General features: G+C 34.6%; 2 protein-coding genes across 2 annotated transcripts; one reads left to right on the top strand and one right to left on the bottom strand.

The window, feature by feature from the left end:
- The first annotated feature begins 835 nt into the window (after positions 1-835).
- Positions 836-4,205, top strand: LOC117324119 (39S ribosomal protein L54, mitochondrial-like). The gene is made up of 2 exons (XM_033879784.1): positions 836-1,236; positions 3,816-4,205. The coding sequence occupies exons 1-2, from the start codon at positions 1,137-1,139 to the stop codon at positions 4,109-4,111; spliced, it is 396 nt and encodes a 131-aa protein (XP_033735675.1). The 5' UTR covers positions 836-1,136; the 3' UTR covers positions 4,112-4,205.
- A 2,863-nt stretch (positions 4,206-7,068) lies between these two features.
- On the bottom strand, positions 7,069-15,331 carry LOC117324118 (39S ribosomal protein L48, mitochondrial-like). Its single transcript, XM_033879783.1, has 7 exons — positions 15,236-15,331; positions 12,174-12,262; positions 11,689-11,743; positions 11,380-11,510; positions 10,369-10,471; positions 8,548-8,637; positions 7,069-7,648 (listed from the first exon to the last, which is right to left on the bottom strand). Exons 1-7 carry the CDS (start codon positions 15,245-15,247, stop codon positions 7,553-7,555), a joined length of 576 nt encoding a protein of 191 aa, XP_033735674.1. The 5' UTR covers positions 15,248-15,331; the 3' UTR covers positions 7,069-7,552.
- Between the last annotated feature and the right edge of the window lie 1,045 nt (positions 15,332-16,376).

The raw sequence follows: 16,376 nt of genomic DNA, 5'->3' as shown, positions 1-16,376 counted from the left end.
ACAAGACTATTATTACTGATGGTATGTGTCAGGGGATGGCATTACATCCAATTATGTTAGTCAAAATCTCCATTTAGTACTACACAAAAATAATTCCAAGATCATAATTCCATTTCAAACATTTATTATTGCAAGATATTTGAATAATTTAAATTGTCCGTTAACAGTGCTGAACTTGAACAATTATAAGCAGTTGTATGGCTTTTCGATGTTACAAAAATATGCAAATATATTTCTTAATAAAGCTTAGTGATAAATATTTTGTTCTTATGTGTTAAGGCACAAAATAGAATATCTATTTACATAATTGACATTTATAAAATTGGGTCACTATGACCCACTTTTTAACTATGGACTATACAATTGGTTTTGTTTTCAACATATCAGTTCATCATAATTAAGAATAAAGATTTCTGAAATATCATTATATTTCGTAAAAATTGGGCCAATCGGCAAACTGACCTTCCACGTTACCCCCTCATAGTTTTAGTTTAAACATATTCTATTGACATAAAATGACAAAGGGATTAGTCTGCAAGTTAAACAACTTATAAACGACTTCTCCCATAATAACAACATCAGTACCTGTATTGATGATATACATGTACAATGTAATACAGTTTTATTTTGCATTACTAACAATACCATGGACATCTATGGATAATAAATTCACTATTTCACCTGTTTTAATCGATTGATTTACATTCTTAACTGATATTTCAATTTAAAAAAATGAAACTAGTACATATAGAAATGAACAGTTAACAAACGTTACAGTACATGTTGTATCGAACGCACTGCATTACAGTTAAGTTTTTCCGGTATGGACAGGGTAAAGGGGCAGACCCCACTCAATGCGAGGCACAGCGTGTTGATAACATCATGGGCGCAGCCATCTTTGTACTGGTCGGTGTGACACAAAATCAGGACCCTGAATGAATACACCCAGCTATTTTTCAATTATTTATTGCAACCTATTGTAAACATTTCTTGATATTGATACAATATGAAATATATTTGTGATGAAGATTTGGTAAAGTGAATATGCAAATGGGCGTACATATCCTTGTCCACACATAAAATATAAGCTAAAAATGGTATATATTTTTCGTGGGTAACAATTTCACTAATGAATCATGGCGACGGCGCTGTGTAGATGCCTTCGGACAATAACAAATTGTCCTCTAAGATGTTTGCAGACTGGGCATATGATCAGAGCTTCATATGTAAAAAAGGGTCAGTATAAATATTTTGCAGATACTACAAATGTACTTGTTCACGCCGACAATACGCAAGATTATACCGTTTCCAAATTAAAGTTTTCCCTCTATTTTCAGTAGAGTCGCACAGTCGAAATTAAACTGGCTACTGTACATGTACTAGAAGACGTTAAACGTCAATATTACCTGTTTGGAAACTTTAATTTGTCTGAATGAAAATAGGCCAGAATTGTTCCCAGAACTAATATATTTGTTCAATAAAAACTACAACTACTTGACTTCACCATTTAATGAAATATTCAAAACATTTGTAAAAACTGACAATAACTACATGGGGTGCCAGACGTTTCGCCCCAATGTCACATTGTCCCATGCCACAATGTCCCAATTTTTTCCCTAATGTCCCAAATTTCTGTCACAATGTCCCAAGGAGGGTGTCACAATGTCCCAAATTATTTGGGACATTGTGCCTGTCATTACCACAATGTCCCAAAATACCTTGCCACAATGTCCCAAATGTTACCACAATGTCCCAAAAATATTTCTCATGTTTTAAATAGATGGAAAGTTGTGAGAGTAAATATCGGAACGTATATATCATGTTTCTTTTATATTTTATTAAGTACATCGGAACGTATATATCATGTTTCTTTTTATATTTTATTAAGTACGTCGGGATTTATATATCGGAACGTATATTTAGTTTTATATCATGTTTCTTTTTATATATTCTTAAGTTCAACGGGGCATATATATCGGAACGTATATATCATGTTTCTTTTTATATTTTATTAAGTACATCGGGATTTATATATCGGAACGTATATATATCATGTTTCTTTTTTATATATTCTTAAGAACAGAACCCTAAACAGATAACATCAAAATGAAATATGACATCTTAAATCCATCCGATAAAAAAATTACATGCCTTAGAAAACCAGTTTTCAAAGTCATATGTCCATGGTACGTGTTACCAATATTATCGTAGTAAGTTATGTGCAATATACATGAGAAATATTATTGGGACATTGTGGTAACATTTGGGACATTGTGGCAAGGTATTTTGGGACATTGTGGTAATGACAGGCACAATGTCCCAAATAATTTGGGACATTGTGACACCCTCCTTGGGACATTGTGACAGATATTTGGGACATTAGGGGGAAAAAATGGGACATTGTGACAGAAATTTGGGACATTGTGACACCCTCCTTGGGACATTGTGACAGATATTTGGGACATTAGGGGGAAAAAATGGGACATTGTGGCATGGGACAATGTGACATTGGGGCGAAAGGTCTGTAATTCACTACATGTACCGCCTGGCGATAATACCCTCCATTGCTCTACCACAAGAGAAATCAACATTAAAAGTTGTTTTCGTCTTCTTCCTTGCAATTGTACTCCACTGAATCAGTGCATGTTTGCCATGTTTGGTAAAAACAGACGGTTTCTCCAACACTTTTTAAAAGGTTTAAACTATATGCACATGGGTAGCCCGAGTTTTCTCTGGCCCTGTCACCATGTCTGGTGTCATGTCATGGTGACAGGGCCAGAGAAAACTCGGGCTAGCACATGGGGATGCTGGTCTACAAGTTTAGTTGCCAAGTCTGGGTGTCCAGCTTGGTTTTAAACTTCTGTAATAATAACAAATGTAATATAGTAAAATATGTTTATATACTGTACTGAGTGTAGTTTTCTTTTTCCACATTTTACTCTTTTCTTGTGTGAGTTGGGGTGGATTTAGGGGGAGTTTGGGTTATTTTGTTTATCAATTGGTTATGGGTGTTCTTGGGTAAATAATTCTGCAGCTGGTTACATGTATGTATGGTCAATAACACTACAAGTTATTATAAATGTTATATGTATATATATACTACAGATTTTTTTGTCGGTTTTCATTTCATTTCATGGCCAAGTAATTACTGATATCGATTAAGCTTAGGGATCTTATGTGTACATTCATTGAATGGTCATTTGGTCCCAACTGAATTAGCTGTGATAATGTAGCCTTACTGCAAAATGTATGATGTATTGCCTATATATGTAATGCAACATCTGCTAGTGCAACACTCCAACCAGTGTCCACATTATACTGAAAACAGTTTTGTTAGGTGAACCAGAACTTATATACTACGTTGAGCAAAGTATATTTTGTCACACAATTTTGTAGACTTTTGTATGTCTCTCCCAGAGGAGGGACTTAATTGTGTTACAGGAATTAATCTAAGGTGTTAAAAAATACCCTGCCCAAAAAGCCTCTATTTCAAGCCCCAGCATTTTCCTGACCCATATGGGTTCAAAAATATTGACTTTAGCTCTCTGAGCAGACATCCTATAATATATATAGCTACTACTAAAATATAAGCTAAAGGGAAGTTCACCCTCGCCTGAACTAAGAAGCCTAAGGTGAACTTACACTCTCCACTTTGACACTGCTCCCTCCTTCACAAAGTCTTAACCCCCAAAGACAGCCACAAACATTTCTAAATATCCTATAAACAATACAACAAAAATCACTTTTTAATGTACTAAAATGTTGAAAATTATCTCTGATAAATATATTTGTACGACATTAACTCTTATTTACAGCTCCTGCTGGGAAGGTGTCTAGGGTGACTATAGAAGTGGAAAAAGACACACACAAGCTTGCCAACTATCTGTGTGGTGGTAACATTTACAAGACTGGCGAGGAAATACAGCTGAAACCTAAAGAAGAGTACCCCGAGTGGTTGTGGGATCTACGTATTGACCGAAAAGCACCTGATCTTGATGAACTCGAGTATGGATCATACGAGTACTGGGCCAAAGCCAAAAAAATTTCCTTAAGAGAAAAAAATGCCAAACAAAAGTTAAAAGTCAAAAGGCAAGAAAAGAAAATTTATTAACATTGAATATCATATTACAGTTCTTTTGAATGTGGGACAAAAGATTCTGAGTTAACTGATGTATGAATTGTAAATTAAATGATGAAGAAAAAAGTTTTTGTCTCTTTGTTGTTGCATGAAATACATAATTTTAGTTGTCTTTTTAAAGCGCTTCATTTCTACTCATGATGGTAAATGCTTCAAGAGTGTTTGATTGCTTATCAAAATGTCAGGTGTCGACAATTTTAATATAGATATGTACATGTATGTTTGGTCTCTGGCTGTCTCTAGAGTATTAGAATTAAAAATGAAATTGAGATTTGCAGTCTTGATCTCTAGGATTTACCTGGTATGTCTGGTTTTGGAAGTTTCTAGAACTAGGGAGGGGGGGGGATCTATTATTAGAATTTAGCTGAACAATTCTTAACTTAAGGACTTGTGGCCAGTGTAGCAATTCCATAAAAGATGGCTTAATTTGAAATAAATGACTGATTTAAATTTGCAATAATGTACATAAAACAAGAGGCCCGTGGGCCTTTAATGCTCACCTGAATTTTGAAGTACAATGTGTTTTTAAGTTAATTTATTTTACAATTTTTGGCCCCGCCAATCAGCCCAGGGGGTCAGTCAGGGCCAACAAGTGCATGCCACCAAACTGTCATCTCGTGCAGATAATGTTAACAAAGTTAGAATGAATTCCAATAGAAATCAAACAAATGAGAGTCAAAATTGTGATTTTCTTATATTAACTATAGTAAAGTTTACCCCCTCCCCAGGGACAAAACGTGAGACCCCATGGTCATGAAATTCACAATTTTCTGTAAAACACCTTAAGACCCCTCAGGCTCCTTGAGGGCGGGGACCATATAATTCAGTTTTGGTTGACCTTTAGCTTCCTGCCAAATTTCATTGAATTTGGTTCAGTAGTTTTGGAGAAGTCAAAAATGTAACTTGTTAACAAACAGAGGATGCACAACGGACAAAAGGCAATTAGAATAGGTCATTTGAGCAAAGCTCAGGTGACCTAAAAATCATCAAATCACACTCATTATGATAAGTGTAGCATAGTGCAATCAACCGAGGGAATTGGACAATGAGGTAACCATACATATGTATAACTCGTATGTAGTACAGATTTAATTAAAGAAGACATACATCCATTTCAGACCAGGATTATATTTGAGAGTGCCGATCAAACTGTTGTATATTCAATTGGACAGGAAAACAGTTTAGACAGGCCAGTCTAGTTTAAACAGGTTGTAATGTAAAATAATTTCATTGTACAGCTATTTTACAAAAAGAACATTCAGTACATTTACTATTTTTTTAGGACACCTACCTACATGAATGAGAACTTAATTATAAAGTGACAGTCAATTATAAACTTCTTCATTTAAAATCACCTACTTCTGAATGGCTGAATGCACCATAGCTTCTACAAGACAGTAGAGGAAATGGATGTCAAACTTTAAATAGGACACTATTCCACTGGAACCATTTATTTACCGATATTACATCCCTGATATTGTAGTATTGATAACTAGTACAAAAACCTTGCTCTATATATTCAACAGGATTCCCACGATCCAAGGACAAGTGATATGCTTCATGGCAAATGTGTTTGAGGTTCATATCACTGCATATGCATATATATCTATATTTAAAACTAAATGGATATCTCATGTTAAGCTCACCTGCACTTGAGTTGTGGCGCTGTGGTGTGGTGTTGGTCAACTGTCTGTGTCAGTCAATTACAGCTGTGCAGCGTCAAATTTTCCATTCGTACAGTTTGGCTTTCTTCTCAATAACCTGAAGTCCAATGGCAATGGCATTTGGCCAGTAGCATGCTGGTATAAGTTGGTGCAAAAGGATAACATTGACTTTCTTTCAAGGTCAAATGATTCAACTATGTTGAGATACATCTTGTATTTGATGTAGTTACATGTAGTTGACCAATATTGTTCTTGAATGAACCATTACAAAGTTCTCTTTCAATGTCACAGGAGTCAAGTATGTTGAATCCAGAATATCAAATGTACAGTAAATATGCAATAATGGTAACATTACTCAAAACAAGGTGAAAGTCATGTTTTCAGAGATTAACATTTCTTGCTCCTTGGTGAGTTATCTAGGTCAAAGCATTAACTGATCAATACAATCTATTCTATTCATGGAAAACACTGTCATGAAATTTGAAACCATGCTTTCTAGTACCATACCAGGGTTACATTCCCTCTAGCCGGTTCTGTGGGAAGTGGCTATAGTATCCTACCAGGATAACAACTTGTATTGCACCAGGCTTACCCACCTTATAGTCAAGTGAATTTTGTCAACTTTCCTGGAGGTTGTCATGACGTCATTTTACATTGTACCTGGTACTGCAATTATGGTGATAAAAATGGTCATACTGCACAATTACCTGTGTATACACAGGTCTTTGGCTTATCTATTGAAATAAAGACTGCAAACACAAATATAATAAGAGTTGTATTGAAATGTAATACTTTGACTATATGTAAGTTAACTTATTGTACCATACATTGTATATGTCAAAAACTAGTCTATCAACAGTATTTTTTTTACTTTTTTTTGTCAAAATTTATTAAAAAACTGTCCAGCCATCAACTTCAGCAGAGGCCTGCCTAATACATTACTGTGTATTATGTGAAATTGCACCATGTTCACACATACTTGTACAACTGTAAAAACTAGATTAGATAATACCTATCAAGTCTCAGGAATATTGTTAAGCCAGGAAAAAAAGAGATAATCAATATTGAATTTTAATCAACAATTGCCTGATTTCATTCAAATTCAATTTCAGTCTTACAATTTTCATTATAATCTCAAATTTTATAAATTTATCTAGCAGAAAGGCTTGGCAGAATGGACAAACATAATAATAAATGCAAGATGTTAATTATTCCAATCCTTTTTAACAAATCCAGTGAAAGACACAAACACATGTTCCTTTTTAGGAGTTTTCTTGGTTGATTTGATTTTGTTTGGTTACCAGAGGTTTAATCCCAGCAACAGCTACTGGTAGGTATATCAATGTCAAAAAGAAGATGCCAGTTTGATAGAAATCCTCTTTCAGTCTTTGTTAAATGTGGAATCCTGGTTGATGAAATATAAAATCCTCCTTAGGGAACACATCTGTGTATTCTTCATATAAATAATAAAAATAAGGTACAATCACACAAGTTTATCGCATATTTGAAATTTTATTGGTAGGTTTAAATTTTGGCCTGGACACAGAAAAATGGAAAGATGGACACATGTTAACTTAAGGAAACTGTTGTATCAAATATTTTCACCCTAGTTGTCTACTGATACAACATATTGATGCATTTGATGGAGGTATCTTGTCGCTACATAGTGTGTTTTTACCATGATGTACCAAAAAATATCACATGTACATCCTGCCAATTCACAATGCAAATGTCAATCAACTAAGATGAATCATGTTTTCTTCAATGTTAAATCGTCCAATTCTGCCAGCAGCTGTTTTCTCTCTTGATCAGCCATATATCGCACTGTTTCATCTTCTTCTGTTTGCTAAAAAAGGTATAAAAAATTGTGCATAAAAGTTGCCTCCCTTTACCAGCTTTAATAGCCAAAATATAAATTTAGTTTGTAAAGGAAAACTATCAAACAGATTTATCAGGTTCATATAGTCTAGTAAATATGTACCTATACAAACCATGTTCTAGTACATATAAATTGTATATATATAAACTGTATTCATGGTCTTCTTACTTCAAACTAGTAATTCAAAATATTGTCATTTCATATTGTTTACAGTAATTAATATATTTATCAGTACTGTTCTCACTTATATCATTGATCACATCATCTGGGATAAGATTCCAATCATTTTTACTTTTGAATTTCATTCAAAATATATATTTAAATGATAAACGATTCAACCAATTCTTGGTTGACAATGATCAACTTTGTGCCATTATGGAGAAGTAATATATTCACCTACCTAGAAATATAAAATGTTACATTTTGTAATATAAAATATATATAAATTTTTACAAATCAAGATATATACCTGTTGATCTTTATCTGTAGTCATATGACTTTTTTTATTTCGTGGCCTTAGCATTTGACCATACACTACATCGTTTAATGCTGATTAATGCTGCTATTGAAGGTTTTACTGAGAAGCAGTGATGAGTATAAAGGGAGGATCTATCAAGTATATTGAACAAGTGTATTAATTTTTCTCAAAGATAGATTCTGATCCTCATCATGTAAGGTCATTTTAGCCATGGTCAAAGCTAAACATTATAACTTTACACAGTCAAAATTTTAGTCACCCTAACAATCTTCATGTGACTTAAACATGTACACAAGTATATCACACAATAAAAATATCACAGCCATAGTATCCTTATCAATAGATTATCATCTTTTATCTTTTTGTCGAATTTAATTTTACAACTTACCTGTTTAAATTCAATATCTACACCTGATGGTATATTCTTTCGCATTAACTCTATAAATACTGGTAATAAGGTAGATGGAAGGTTGTGTATCTACAAAGAAAAATTTTCAAAGTGAATCTCAATTGATAAACATGGCAGAGACAGAATATTCCCATCAATAACCAACAAGGAATTATCAATTTCTCAAGTAATATCATAATTATTATACATGCATTAGTTTACTGTTTTTCTCCTATCTCTTACTCTTACTTAAGTTTTGATAAACCCAATACTGTCAATGCAAATAAACAATTTGGTAAAACTACATCTGCATAATATCTACATTGTATAACAATAGCTTGCATACCATTTTTTTGTTATGATGAAGATGTCAGCTTACAAGAGTAACATAACCAAGAACAGTCAAACTGTGTTTTGATGGGCTTTATAGTTATAACATAAAAATAACTAAGATCAATTTGATTGTGATAATATAATAAAGGTAGTAAACATTAAAAGGTCACTGACTGTACCCATGTGGGTTAATAGAATCTTTCACTCCCTTTCAAAATATGTGCATGGGGATACAAGAATTGGGCAACTTAAGAATTTTTCGCTGAGCTCCCTAAGCCTCTTCCCACAAAAGAAAGAATTAAATTTTTCTCTTACTATGGTAGCTCTCTTATGCATATGATTGCAATACTGACTTTCATCAATGCATGTTTGAGTTAATACTGTAGGTCGTGTAATTGATGAAAAAGGCTCAATTCTAGGTTGAGATAAAGAAATCTTGCATCGGTAAAAGTTTGGATAACCTATCAACTTATCAATGACAACAATGATGAAGATACAGCAATATAAACCTGTTGAGGGTAAGAGTCAAAGAGACCCTGACTGTTAAGTGTTAATAGGATGCTAAACAAAATAAACAAGAACTGTCGCCAGGATGGCTGACTAATACCCCTGCAATCTGAACGAGTCCATGGTGAATTGGAACTCTTAATTAGAGGCTAACTAAGATAACCCAGTAATATAGTGACCAGTTGCCATAGCAACCATAATTTTGAGGAAAAGAAATGAGATGCACATCTGCATATGGTCCTCTATATTTGTGTGAAGTTTCATTGAAATCGGACCTTCGGTTTAGGAGGAGTTGTCCGGACAAACTTAAAGTTATGGTTCTTATCGGAAAACCTGTTTATAGTGACCAGTTGCCATAGCAACCATAATTTTGAGAAAAAGAAAGTGGCATGCACATCTACACATGGTCCTCTATATTTGTGTGAAGTTTCATTGAAATCGGCCCTTCGGTTTAGGAGTTGTCCGGACAAACTTAAAGTTATGGTTCTTATCGGAAAACCTGTTTATAGTGACCAGTTGCCATAGCAACCATAATTTTGAGATAAAGAAAGTGGCATGCACATCTGCACATGATCATTAATATGTGTGTGAAGTTTCATTGGAATCAGCCCACAGACAGACGGACGGACGGACAACCTGATTCCAGTATACCCCCCTAACTTCGTTGCGGGTGTATAACAAAACCAAACTAAGAGAATATGGTAGTTTCAAAGTGCATATCCATGTTCCACATGATAAGCCTGTTGAGGGTTATTGTCCCAGAGAAGAGTTAAAAAGTGTATCTCAGTATTCCATATGATGAGCCTGTTGAGGGTAAGTGTCCCAGAGAAGGGTTACAAAGTGTACCTCGCTTTTCCCCATCCCATATATACATACAACATTTGGAAGAAACAAGCTTATAGTTAATGTAACACTTTAAACTTGTTCTACAATAATTTGATGTAATGGATAATCATATGTTGGAAAGTTGGTGATACTTACTCGTATAACTCGTTCATATTTGGCCAGTGTGTACTGATTATCTACAATAGTTGAGTAGGGTTTATATGTCTTTATAACATGGGTCTGCTGTGGCACAGGATACCTGGTCAAATAAAATATGTGAATTTATAGTTTAATAACCACATTTTAACAACAGGATCAGTTTTGTGATTCTTAATCTGGGTCAATCTATGAAAATCACACCAAACCATAATCTGCAAATCTCATCCATTAATCTGTCGGTTTTTTTTCAAAATTTCAATCTCATACATTGTTTATATAATTTGGTTCCATAGTTAATCCAATAAAATATGTGAATTTATAGTTTAATAACCACATTTTAACAACAGTGTCAGTTTTGCGATTCTAAATCTGTGTCAATATATGAAAATCACACCAAACCATAATCTGCAAATTTCATCCATTAGTCAGTCAGGTTTTTTTTCTTCAAAATTTCAATCTCATGTTTATATAATTTGGTTCCATAGTTAATGAAGGTTAATATCAATACAAACAACTCTTCCATACTATCCACTTTCTAAGTTATACAAATCAATTTTCTGATATCTGTATATGCTGGAATGTGATTTCTAGACCTATTTACATTGTATTTAATGTGTGAGGAGTAAGAAGCCATTCAAATGTGGGTTAGACAAAGACATGTACAGTGTGTGAGGTTTATTTTCACATGGTCCTACTGCATGTACCAGCTTTATATTAAACTGTGGCATTTTTGACAAATGAAGTACACATTGATTGTGAGAAAAAAAGAATAGGTTTTCTTGTTTCAGTCATATTCAGGAAATTTAACATCTGATTCAATTTATCTACAGTTTAACAGAGTACAATCAACTAAATCACTGTTGTATACCCATCAACGGATGGAAAGACAAAATCAGGTTAGCTTTGGTATTGCTGTCATTGATATAATGGGTTTCTACAAGCATTGCTTATATATATTGTCTTAACTTGTTAATCTGTTTAAAGACTTAAGATCACAACAAAACTTACATGAATACATCCATGTCTAAAGATGCTGCCAGTCGTTTCGCATATTTGGCAAACGATTCTAACACAGCACAGTCATAGGAGTACATCTTCATGCTGATGTTATCATACTCTGGGATCAGTGGTCTTTTATTCTGTCAATCAAAACATGTACAGTACTGTATATCTGTATTCATTCTTCAGCAGAAGCTATCCTTTTATTAAGTAAATCTGTAATTGTTTATATAATGGGCATCATTAATGTTTTTATGTTATTAAATAAACGTCAATGATGGGTCCAAAATTTGTCATACTATGTATTTAGATACATACCAGACCCTCTGGTTCCCACACTCCATTTACACAAGTAGTAGAGCTGATTTGTAACCTGAAATCATACAATCAAGGTCATCATCCATACTTCAGATAATAAGACTTTTGTGGAAATAAAAATATGCCAATTATTCTTAATTAAAAAGTATTATCAATTGGGGTGTATTAAGTCTTGCAGACTAATGCCTTACATGATTGTTGCCCAATATTGGCTGAACAAAATTTCTCTGTGAAAACATTGTTTACACAGAGAATTATCAAGATCATGATCATCAACTGAAATGTCTTTCTGAGGTCGTACATACAAAACCCATGTAATTTTGAGGATGTGAAAAACTTTATCTAAATCTTAATTCAATTGTTAAAGAAAAATAAATGCCCCTATCAGACAAACAGGAGTGTCTCTCATAATATCTGAACATGTCTATGTGAATGATATGAAGAAATGTGAGTGTTTTTCGATTATTTTATTTGCTATTTTTAACCTTTGTAGATGTTGCTTGCAACGAGGACAGGCATTATTAGCACCAGGAATATTCTGCTGAAAGATTCTCCGAAGGCATGATGCAACAACCTATAAATAAAAAAAAAATTGGTAACAGTTCACTCTAGCAAATAAAAAATCTGTAAGATTTGAAACTAAGGATCAGACTATCTATCTGCTTTGATATATACAGTAAGTAGCAATCTGATTAAAATACAGATCTGCGCTACATAATGTCTAGTGATGATCTGAATATAAATTATTTAATCAGATAGTTTAGTATATCCCACCTCTACATATCAACTCAATTTACTTATCTAGAATATATACAGGTTGGGGAAAACCACCAACTTGCATATCATATGTAATCTTGCATGTTACATGCCAACTGAGGTATAGTTTTGTTACTAAAAGTAGCCAAAATCATTCCTAAGTTAACTTATTAGAATTTTTTCATCCATGTCACATTTATTTAGACATGAAACATCATACAAATACAAAAATAGCAAGGAGCCGCAAAGCTTGGCTTTATCCCCCGCGCCCCGCAGTTGGTATGAAAACCCAAATACATGTATATATCAAGCTCAAAGTAAGAGTTATTAAGGAAAAAGTAATTTTGTATTTTTGACTAAGTCTCCATGGTGACAGAAAAAATACCGAAAATGGAAGGTCCGTAATAGCAAAAGGCACAACTAGGGCACTAGTCTGATATATACAGAAAGTTTCAAGGAGCTGCGTTGAACAGTTATGGAGTTATAGCCCGGAAACAGTAATTTGGTATTTTTGACTAAGTTTCCATGGTGACATAAAAAATACCGAAAATGGAAGGTCCGCAATAGCAAAAGGCACAACTAGGGCACTAGTCTGATATATACAGAAAGTTTCAAGGAGCTGCGTTGAACGGGTTATGGAGTTATAGCCCGGAAACCAAAGGAAACAGTAATTTGGTATTTTTGACTAAGTTTCCATGGTGACATAAAAAATACCGAAAATGGAAGGTCCGCAATAGCAAAAGGCACAACTAGGGCACTAGTCTGATATATACAGAAAGTTTCAAGGAGCTGCGTTGAACGGTTATGGAGTTATAGCCCGGAAACAAAAGGAAACAGTAATTTGGTATTTTTGACTAAGTTTCCATGGTGACAGAAAAAATACCGAAAATGGAAGGTCTGCAATAGCAAAAGGCACAACTAGGGCATTAGTCTGATATATATAGAAAGTTTCAAGGAGCTGCGTTGAACGGTTATGGAGTTATAGCCCGGAAACAAAAGGAAACAGTAATTTGGTATTTTTGACTAAGTTTCCATGGTGACAGAAAAAATACCGAAAATGGAAGGTCCGCAATAGCAAAAGGCACAACTAGAGCACTAGTCGGATATATACAGAAAGTTTCAAGGAGCTGCGTTGAACGGTTATGGAGTTATAGCCCAGAAAAGAATCTCGGATGGACACATTGACGGCCGGACGCACGGACGGACGGAGCCCAATTTAATATCAACCGCAAATGCGTTTCGCAGGGGATAAAAATTGTTGGCATGTTGGAAAGGACCAAAAATTGATGCAATACTTCCGTTAGAGTAACATATTGTTTCCAGGTAGACAACACATTCAGTAAACATATTTCAGTAAAATATTATTTGCCTTGTCATAACTAAATTGTAATTAAATAATATATTTCAAAAGGTACTGTTTAATCCATTTTGGCTATTTTTTTTTAAATCCTTGCCCCAACAGGTTTATAATATGCAATTTTGCATATTGTACGCCTGTTGGCAGTTTTCCCCAACATGAAAAAGAAAACTGTACATGCCAGTAACACCCAGCAGTGAGTATATATACATAAGGGCCTGTATATTCACTCCAACCAACTGACGAATTTTACCTGTGTGTCTGTGCTCTGGGCCCTAAATATATAGGTATGTAATTATAAGATGGTAAGCTCGCAGCTGAAAGCTCTCATTCTGTTAGCACCCGGCCATGCATACAAGAGAAAACACTTTAACAGTACAATCTGTTTACACATTCTGCTACTCCATCAACTTCAATTTTGTGTACCGCGGTAAACTGAACGGGCATCATTGAAGGCTGCATTAAACTCCCAAATATGGAATGGAGAACGACCCACTCTGACCATTTCCACTACATAAACAATTTAGTGCTTCCCGGTGAATCATATTAATATTTTTTCTGTATGATTAAAGTGAAGCTTCCAAAACTATCAATTTCATTACTGAGGTACAATATATATGCTTTTTGTTAAGTTTTATGACAACATTAGAACTACGGCCCATTCAGAACTTAATCATCCGATTGTCTGCTTCCGACGTAAATTAATCATTGTGCCATCTGCTGTCCAAAATTAGATATTCAGTGAACAGAAGATAACAACAACAAATACATGTGGCCGATACCGTAGTAAGTTTATGGTGATAGTACTCATGAAATATTAGATTATCTGTAAAAATTAGAAATCTTAATGATTTTTTAAACATATTAAGTCTTTTCTGCTGGCCCATTCTAACAGCAGGAATGACGGTCAGTTTTTGACAATTTAAAGTGTTTCTTTATTCAAATAGACCATTTCTGTCACAAAACCTTGAAACAAGTTAAGCAATCGAGGTTAGTAGTACAGTATGTTATTTCATTAATTTAATGCATATGTCGACTTATAATTATTATTACAACCCAGCTTCCTTGTTACCTAGCTGTCGTCCTAAGGCACCTGGCTGTATAAGTATATTACATCTAATACAGGACCTGGTGAACGAATCAATTTACAAAAAGAAGTGATGTCAAAGCTTTGCTTACGCCCTTACATCGTAGATCATCCGTTACGTATTAGATATATACAGTACCTGTATATAATAGGTTCCATAACCAGACATTTGATTTTACCAAAGGCAAAGTCAATGTCAAGACCTTGTGTAGTTTCAATTTCACAGTTAAAATACATCATTGTGAATAGTAAATGCAGAAAGTACATCCAAAAAACACCCCGACAAGAGAATATAATAAATCATATTAAATCATATGGCCGTGTCTTTAAATCTGCTGTATATTTACCCTCGTAACCATGCTTTCTTCTTCTTTCGTCTCACGACAGAGCACAAGAAGTGAGCGGAAGCGGTTTACCGGAAATGAATTGTAAAAGGTGCGTTTGGTATGTAATTCAGACTGGGGCGTTCGAATTGCACATTTGAACAAGTTCCATTGATTATTTTTGTGAAATCATAATTTCAAATATTGCTCAAATTATATTTCGTCCGCCGTTCACAGCGTTATATTGTTCGTGGCGTTATCCGTTTTAGTCACTGTTGACTGTTCAGAAAAGAGAAAACAAAATCACTCACAGATGGCCATGTTGGAGTTATTGGTATCATAGAGAATTTAACCCTCTACCAAAGTTGAAATGATTTGAAGGCTATTCAAATCGCCTTGCGTCCGTGGTCCGTCCGTCCGTCCGTCCGTAAACAATTCTTGTTATCGCTATTTCTGAGAAAGTACTGAAGGGATCTTTCTCAAATTTCATATGTAGGTTTCCTTTGGTCCCTAGTTATGCATATTGTATTTTGGGATGGATCAGAAAACAACATGGCCGACAGACAGCAATCTTGGATTTTGACAATTGAAGTTCGTTATCGCTATTTCTCAGGAAGTACTGAAGAGATCTTTCTCAAATTTCATATGTAGGTTCCCCGTGGTCCCTTGTTATGTATATTCCATTTTGGGACCAATCGGATTACAACATGGCCGACAGGCAGCCATCTTGTATTTTGACAATTGAAATTTGTTTATCGATATTTCTCAGAAAGAACTGAAGGAATCTTTATGAAATTTGATATATAGGTTTCCCTTGGTCCCTAGTTGTGTATATCTCATTTTGGGACCAGTCGGATAACAACATGGCCGACAGGCAGCCATCTTTGATTTTGACAATTGAAGTTTGTTATCACTATCAGAGACATATATACAGAGAGATTAGTAACATCGCTATTTCCCCGTACACATAGTGGCTCCCTTTATTCGTGACCACTCAAGCATATCCCTTATCGAGAGCGTCCTGTCTCCTATCAAACACACGCGAGCGCAGGTAAATCGGGCTATGCGCATGTGTGTATCGTAGTATTGGAACTTATTCGACATGTTCTGGTTAATCCGCCATTACGTCAGACCAAAACATCGTCATTTTAAATACACACAGAAA

The sequence above is a fragment of the Pecten maximus genome, chromosome 3 (genome assembly GCF_902652985.1).
Source record: "Pecten maximus chromosome 3, xPecMax1.1, whole genome shotgun sequence".
Lineage (NCBI taxonomy): Eukaryota > Metazoa > Mollusca > Bivalvia > Pectinida > Pectinidae > Pecten > Pecten maximus.
The sequence above is the reverse complement of the archived record's forward strand: the minus strand, read 5'-3'. Positions and strand labels throughout refer to the sequence as shown.

Coding starts and splice junctions, on each gene's coding strand:
- LOC117324118 (XM_033879783.1), bottom strand. Junction 11,511..11,688: donor TGTGGGAACCAGAGGGTCTG/GTATGTATCTAA, acceptor TTTGATTGACAG/AATAAAAGACCACTGATCCC. Junction 8,638..10,368: donor AATATGAACGAGTTATACGA/GTAAGTATCACC, acceptor TTTTCTTTGTAG/ATACACAACCTTCCATCTAC.
- LOC117324119 (XM_033879784.1), top strand. CDS start 1,137: ATGGCGACGGCGCTGTGTAGATGCCTTCGGACAATAACAAATTGTCCT. Junction 1,237..3,815: donor AGCTTCATATGTAAAAAAGG/GTCAGTATAAAT, acceptor TCTTATTTACAG/CTCCTGCTGGGAAGGTGTCT.